General features: G+C 41.6%; 1 protein-coding gene across 1 annotated transcript; it reads left to right on the plus strand.

Moving 5' to 3' along the window:
* Positions 1 to 1,250: 1,250 nt before the first annotated feature.
* On the plus strand, positions 1,251 to 7,215 carry SMIM28 (small integral membrane protein 28). Its single transcript, XM_061989488.1, has 2 exons — positions 1,251 to 1,361; positions 6,817 to 7,215. The coding sequence occupies exons 1-2, from the start codon at positions 1,251 to 1,253 to the stop codon at positions 7,213 to 7,215; spliced, it is 510 nt and encodes a 169-aa protein (XP_061845472.1).
* Positions 7,216 to 7,749: the final 534 nt, after the last annotated feature.

Here is a 7,749-nt window from a genome sequence, read left to right on the forward strand (position 1 = left end):
AACAGGCTCTTCCAGAGTCCCCTCAAAGTCCCCCATCAAGTGCTGGCAATTCCAACTGCCACTGTTGGAGCTGCAAGAGTTGAGCCTGCTGCCAGTCAGGCCTGAAATTATCTGGGAGCCATGAGCTCAAAAGAATAGCTGACAAAATGAAGTCCAGGAAGAAATACAAGGTGACAATTTTGACCCCAATTTTGTATCGCCTGTCCCCTATTGCTTGAATAGGTTAGCCTTGGGAAACCATGCAAAATACACCACAGCCAAACAGGATATTACCAACAGCCTCTCCCTCTTCTCACAGCAAGGCAGAAAAAGATACCGCTGATTTCTTAGTAAGAGTTAAACCTTGATACAACTTTCAACTTAAATGTTCCTCCCTTCAGAGGTTAACATGTGTCAGTAAAACATCTTTTTCTTCTGGACAAACTGCACCAAGGCTTCTCACTGGAAACAATTGCCATTTAACAGCATGTCTCCTAGAAAGCTGTAAACAAGTCCTGATTTAACTGAACTGACGACTCGTTATTGCTGAAAGCAATTGTGTACTCTCAGTGACCAAAGCTTTCCTGGCAGAGCTCCCTCTCTGATTTTATCATTAATATCTCCATCCTAACACTGCTAAATAATTCAGCACAGCATTTAGCCTTACGTCCTTGCATCTCTAACCAGAAACCACTCTCACTATTTATTGTATGTTCCAGCAATACAGGGAGGAAAAACCTGTCTGAGTGGTGGCTCCTCCTCACGCTGCATAACCGAGGGGTAACCTTCACTCTCAACGTAGACGTGTTTTCTTGGAAAAAGCATTTATTAGCTCCCTAAATATAGAGCATTATTTATCCACACAGAGTCATGACCATGTGGGCTCAGATTCACATGCAAATTCCCCTTTTAATAATCCTAATGCAGGGAACGCTCCAATCAGAGAGCTATCAGCCCCAGATACCTGATGCCAGCTTTGCTGGTAATGTAGGCCACCGAAGCAAATCCAGAGAGATTGAGTTGGAAGTGGAGAGAGGCTCTGAGATCTATTTGCTTGGCTTCCTGATGACAAGGAGGGGTGGGGGGGGGAAAGGGAGTGGGGTTTTGTCCAACTTCTTTTTTTTCTTTTCCACTATAAACGGGATATCATTTAAGAGGAATCATTAGCTGAGAGCAGCCCAGCTGGGTCAAGGCTGGGAGGCGGGGACGCAGTTGCAAGCAGCAAAGCAAGGTGGAGGCACGAAGGCAGAGAAGACCAGGTTAATGAAAGCATGAGGTGGCTCTTGGGCAGCAGCTGGAGAAAATTTGGACACGCTGACAGGGGAAACTATGACTGGCTAAACAGTGAACCGGGTGGGCCACTTCAGGAAACAGAGCTTCAGGTCTGTACTCCCCTGCTCGTCTCTGTGGCACGTCCTTTGACTTTGCATGTGTGTGTACCGTGTAACGCCTCAGTGTAATAGCACAGAGTTAATACCTGGGGACTGAGGTGTATCAAAGCAGTGCTGCCAAATTATAGAGAGTCAGAGCATTTATTTATTTCCTGTTAAGTTGTTTCAAACATCTGTGTGGGGAAAGAGAAGCATTAGATGAAAAAATCTTGCTGGAGAGGCAGGTAAAAAAGTTTCATTATTTCCTTTAAGCATCATGCATTATGCTATTGCTTGCTTTCCTTTCTTTTAAATGCATGTTTACTCTTTGGAACTGGTCCCATGAAGTCTTTCTGCAGATGTTAAGAGTCAGTAGCAGTCAGCAATGAACTCCTGTTCCCTAAGCTGTGCGCTGATTACTTCTGCGAGAGAGGATCACATGCAGGCAAGTAGGGGGGAGGGAAGTAGCCCTTGGAGATGAAAACATAGCCTGTCTTTATAGCTTTGTCTGGGAGACATCGAAAGAGGTTTTCTGATCAGAAATAATAATTTAAGGTGCATATATATCCCCAGTAAATGTCTGGGTCAAGTAGCACCAGCAAATGAACTGGCCACACTACTTAGCCGAGATATCGCTGTGTACTGTTGCAAAATAAAGGGGTTAGGAGTGGGGGTGTCACAACAAGAGAAAAAGTAATTTTTAAATGCCTCTACGATTTTAACAAAGTCTACCTCATCAGTAACATGGCCAGTTAGAATAGCAATGGCAATGTTTTCAGACCCCGAGACTGCTTTGTCTGGCAGTGAGAAACAAACGTCATCACCAAAGTCACGTTCTAACAAGTATTTGAAAATTTAGTCTAGGTCTAGGCTCCCTTTAAAATTATGTGTCATTATTAATGTATACAAAACCACATCAGAATGGTTTTCCATTTGCCAGAGTTAAATGTTTTGGTTTTTTACAAGGAATAATGAAGCGCTTTAAGAGCGGGATAGAGCTTGGAAAAGCACCTATGTGTGGGTCACAGCCTAATGACTTCAAAGCAGACTTTGCTCCAAATCTGCTTAAAACATTTCAGAAGTGTCAGTTTCCTGGTTCAACTTCAAAAAATATTAGAATATGAGCTATACCAACAAACATAATTTTATTAAAGTTCTAGGTACCCTGGCAAATCATTAACAGCACAATAAATCCTAGCATCCATCAATCAATCACTTCAATGGGAATTTAAGCAAGCCAAATAAACTTTCATTTTTCTGTCCTTAGACAAACGCTTCCTTTAAACTCATGTTTGGCCTTATTAGGTCACTCTCTTCAAAGCCAGGTACTAGGCTTCTTTTATCCAGACAAAGAGTTGAATTCTAAACCCATTCCATTACACATGATGGAAATGCCACTCAACTGGACTGCGCTCTGCTTTTCATTACTTTACCAACAAGCATGAGTAAAAGCTCATCTAAATTGATATGGGTCACGTAATCTGTAAGCTGGCAATTGTACATGCTCAGCATGTTAAAAAAAATGCAGGCAAACAGATTACTAATGAAAGGCTTTACTGCTTCTAGTTTGTGCTCAGTCTTTGGGAAAATCGATCCTCTGCTTCAGTCCCTACAATGAAAGGAAGGGAATAAATATGAGCCTATACTAGCCAAACCATCCTACTAAAAGTCAGTTCTGGGAAAACAGGACTTTTTAGAAACATAATCCCTTTCACTCACCCCCATGCCCTTCTCTGCCTTTTCTCTTTATAAAGGGTATTTTCTCTGTATTTACATGTCTAATTTATTTCATGTTGGAAATTGGAATCTTATTTTTGTCAATTACAAACCCAACAATTGCTGCTTGTGATGACCCAGCCAGAGCCTGCTGCTCTCCAGTGAAGCAGCAGCATCAAAACTCAAACAGCCAAGGAGATGTTATCATATAATTCCCTCAGACACTTCATATGCTTCACTTGGAAGCTTCTAGAACCAGTTAAACAGTAGAGGATTTTACTTTATCTATGATCTGCAGTTGGTTTGTTTGCTTACACTCTCAATTCTGTCACTGAAGATTCAGTTTCATGTGTGGATCATTTTATTTTCCAGTTTTGGCAGCTATTTCTGATACCTGTACACACTGGTTTCATTTCTAGAAGTTAGTTTTAGTTCAGCTTAGAACTTTAGTTCTAGTTTAGAACTTCAGAGCAAGATATTTTATTTTCTTAGTGACTTTTGTTTAATTTTATACTACAACCAGATACAATTTTAGTAATTTTTTTTTTAATGGCTACAAGATTTTACAAGTCTATGTCAAGGTCTTTGCAACATTCATAAGTAGCCCCTTAGCCACTCTTCTCAGAAATAGGCATAAAGTTGCAACAGGGAAACAGAGACTAATACTGCTCAATTGTCTCCCGATACATTTGATATACATGTAGATACACCTACAAGAAGTTAATTGGCTTTTTGAACTACATTGCAATGTACAATTAGTCCATGTAAAGTGTTTGGTGGGAAGCGGTATCAAAATGGACCTGTAACTCCCTGTTCAGTTTCTAGGCATCTGTGGGGCAGTATTAACTTACTCAAAACAGTTTCAATTCAAATAACACTAAATAGCATACAGATTGTTTCACCCAAACAGGAAAGCTAAGGCTTAATAATAGCTGCATTTAAAAAGCTACAGATGCTTTGAGACAGAGACTAAAGTTCTTTAGTCCTTTCCATCACCTGTTGGCGTGCAGTAAAATATATGACCCACTCCTTCATCCTATCTGCTTCTATATTATCCTGAAGTGCTGTAGTCTTCTTCTCCAAGCAACCTATCACAATGCTAGAGTGGGCACTTGTACACAAGCAGGCACCTTGTACACAATAACAGAACCAAAAATTACGTGCATTGTGGAGCAATGCTTTTCCTAATTTTCCTGTGGCCTTTTTTATGCAGCTTACAAGACACACTGTGACTGTTGGGTTTTTTTCTAAAAAAAAAAAAAAACCAAAAATAATGTCTGCATTAGAATAAATAGCTGAACATTTTCTTCCAACTCTGCTGTGTCCTGTTGCTCATTTAATGACCAGGTAAGACAACAGCTTGTACTGCCAGAAACTCTTATTAAAGAAATGATTAATAATATGAAATAGTTCTTTAGTATGCATTTTTGTGGTAAAAGACATATGAGGAAAAAAGAACAATATCTAATCTACAAAAGTCTCGATGCATGTTAAAATGACTTTAATGGGTTTGGCTGGAGGAAAAAGGGCAGAAAACTCCCCTACATTACTGGTTAGAAGAAGTCAAAACCTATTTACTTTCTTTTTCTTTGGCATGACCATGTACTAATAATTTCATAATATGACAATGAAGCAGTGCAGTTTCATAGAATCATAGAATGGTAGGTTTGGAAGGGACCTTTAGAGATCATCCAGTCCAACTTTCTGAAGAAGCAGGTCCACTTAGATCAGCTTGCATAGGAACATGTCCAGGCGTATCTTGAATACCTCCAAGGAAGGAGACTCCACACTCTCCCTGGGCAGCCAGTGTCAGGGCTCCATCACTCTCACAGTGAAATAGTTTTTTCTTATGTTTAAAATGGAACTTTTTGTGTTCCAGATTCATCCCATTACCCCTTGTCTTGTTGCTAGGTACAACAGAAAAAAGGGACGTCCCAACCTCCTGACTCTCACCATTTAGATATTTATAAATGTTAATAAGATCTCCCCTCAGTCTCCTCTTCTCCAGACTAAACAGCCCCAGTTCCCACAGCCTTTCATCATAAGAAAGATGTTTCAGTCCCCTGATCATCTTGACGGTCCTGCACTGGACTCTCTCCAGCAGTTCCCTGTCCTTCTTGTTCTGAAGAGCCCAGAACTGGACATGGGACTCCAGATGAGGCCTCACCAGGGCAGAGTAGAGGGGGAGAAGAACCTCCCTTGACCTGCTGGTCACACTCTTCTTGATGCATCCCAGGATGCCATTGGTAGTCTTGGCCATGAGGGCATATCACTGCCTCATGTTCAGTTTATTATCAACCAGGACTCCCAGGTCTCTCTCTGCAGAGCTGCTCTCCAGCAGGTCAATCCCCAGCCTGTACTGGTGCAGGGGGTTGTTCCTTCTCAGATGCAGGACTCTGCACTTGTCCTTGTTGAACCTCATGAGGTTCCTCTCTGCCCAACTCCCAAGCTTGGTAGATAACTAGTTGGTTGTAGTGTGATTTTGTAGCTAAAAAGATGACTGGAATGCTCGGAAGAATAAGAAGAGACGATGTTCATAGACTAAGAAAAGAGCACTGGAGTTACTGTCTTTCACAAAGCTGTTACTGCAAACAGCCTGTTTGCCTCCCTGCTTCTAAATGCTTTCAGGAAAGAACTAGTTGAGTTTTCCTAGCTTGAAAAGCTGCCTTCCTTCAAATCAAAGGAAATCTAATCCATTGACCTCTTTAGTCTCACCATAAAAAAATTGAAAAGCCATCTGATTACAGTCTTCAAATACTTACAAAGGGAATGAGTTGATAATAAACACTATTTGAGGGTTTGGGTTTAACCCCATCTCCAGACTAGTTTCTGATCGAGATCCAGTCATTAGAAGCCAGAGCTGGATAGTCAGACTGGAAATAAGATATACTAAATTTTAAAAGTGAAGCCAATACAACAGAAGAGCACAATTATTATTTTTTTAAAGAAAAAGCTTGTAATTCCTGGTAACACTACAGCACAATTCAAAAGCTGTAAGACAGGATCTTTTGTGTTACATTTTGTAGGAGATAAAAGCCTGAAACAGCAGTCACAGCTGCTATTAATCTTACAGCCACAAGTTCTTTTTCCACAGTTTTAAATAGAGAAAATGATTCTTGGTTAGTTGGCAGAACAAGCTCAAGAAAGAGTCCCAGTCCAGGCTGTCCTGACACACTATGTTTTATTTGGGTCTGGCGTGTAAGGTTAGAGCAGCTGAAAGAACAGGTATTGTAGGCAGTAGGTCCTGATGAAAGGGATAGTTGTACACATTTGTTCTCTGAACAGTACAGTTTTCCAAATAGAAAGAAACACCACCGGACGGGGGATCACCAGCCCCATTCCTATGCAATTCAGTGTTCTCCCAAGTTTTAAAATCTTGGCTGGTGTCCCACAAAGAGGACTGGTCCAAGTGTAATTCAACAGTAATAAAAATCTCCTACCAAAATACATATCATTCCAGGTGATAGGATTTTTTCCCCACTGGAGACAGTATTTCCTAAAAGCCCAGGACTCTTTGCACTTTTTTCTTTCCTTTTGTCTCTAGTTGCCATTTGTTTTAACGGACCAGCAAATAGGCTTTGGCAGTTCATAAGCCTGTAAAACATGTTACTTGAAAGCCACTAAGGCACATAGACAGTGTGGAGAAACAATTGCTACATCGCAGTGGGGGGAGATGAAGAATGTATTTTTTTCCCCTCTGTTTAAGAGGTCTCCAGGAATCCAACACGCAACTTATTTGCTTTGATTACAGAGCAGACAACAGACAAGTTCAACCAAAGACGACATAGAGCCATTTCTGTGCATCATATTGCCTGCCACCATGATGCTCTTCCTGGCATTCCTGCTGCTTTTCCTGTACCGCCGCTGCCAGCGCCCTGCTCCGCAGGGGCAGATCTTTAGTATCGACCTCCCCGAGGCCCTCCCCGAGCATGATGTGCCCAATTTCCTCTCCGTGCTGCCCTGGAACAGCGAACAGAGTTTCCACTATTCCACTCTAGTCCCTGATGCCACGTTGCTCACTCTGTGTTTGCCTCCATCCTACGAGGAGGCCACTATGAAGACTTCCATGGATCAGGCTCACATTGAGCTCTCTCCAGACCCAGTGCCTCCTTACGAAGAGAGCACGCTGCACTCCAGCAGCGCCAAATGAACTTCCTACAGAAGCACCTTAGCTGAAGCATGCAGCCCCTCGAGGCACAAACATGGAACTGCCATGGCCTTTAAAATGAGTGAAGAGATCCCAAATGAGGCACCAAACCAATGGATTAATGATAGAAGAAATTTGGAGTAAGACAAAATGAGTCTCTTCACCTCACTCTAGGACCCTCTACCTTATACTTGTAGCAAGCATACACACGCAGTATAGCACCAAGCTGGTCCCGGACTGGTAACATGAGTTAACAAAGCAAACAGCTAACAAAGCATGGCATATAAGGATTAAATATAGGAACAGGTGGGAATTTGTCCCTCTGCAATCCCTCAGCTACAAGGAAACAAATCATGCTGTAGATTAACCGGTCACAAAAAAGAAAAAAAGGGCTATTCAAGTTTGGCTTTTTATTTTCTGTGTGTTAGTTTTTAACTGAGTTTCTGACAAGCTGATGTGCTCCATCTGTGTGTGCTAACACATTGTTCTGCAGTGCTCTGAACAATCCCAACAGCTCTCAGGAAAGCAAATAAATAA

This window comes from Colius striatus, chromosome 2 (genome assembly GCF_028858725.1).
Source record: "Colius striatus isolate bColStr4 chromosome 2, bColStr4.1.hap1, whole genome shotgun sequence".
Taxonomy (NCBI): domain Eukaryota; kingdom Metazoa; phylum Chordata; class Aves; order Coliiformes; family Coliidae; genus Colius; species Colius striatus.

Excerpts from the sequence above, each read along its gene's own strand:
- SMIM28 (XM_061989488.1), top strand. The coding sequence starts at position 1,251 with ATGAGGTGGCTCTTGGGCAGCAGCTGGAGAAAATTTGGACACGCTGAC. Across the intron at positions 1,362-6,816 it reads TTCAGGAAACAGAGCTTCAG|AGCAGACAACAGACAAGTTC; the intron begins GTCTGTACTCCC and ends CTTTGATTACAG.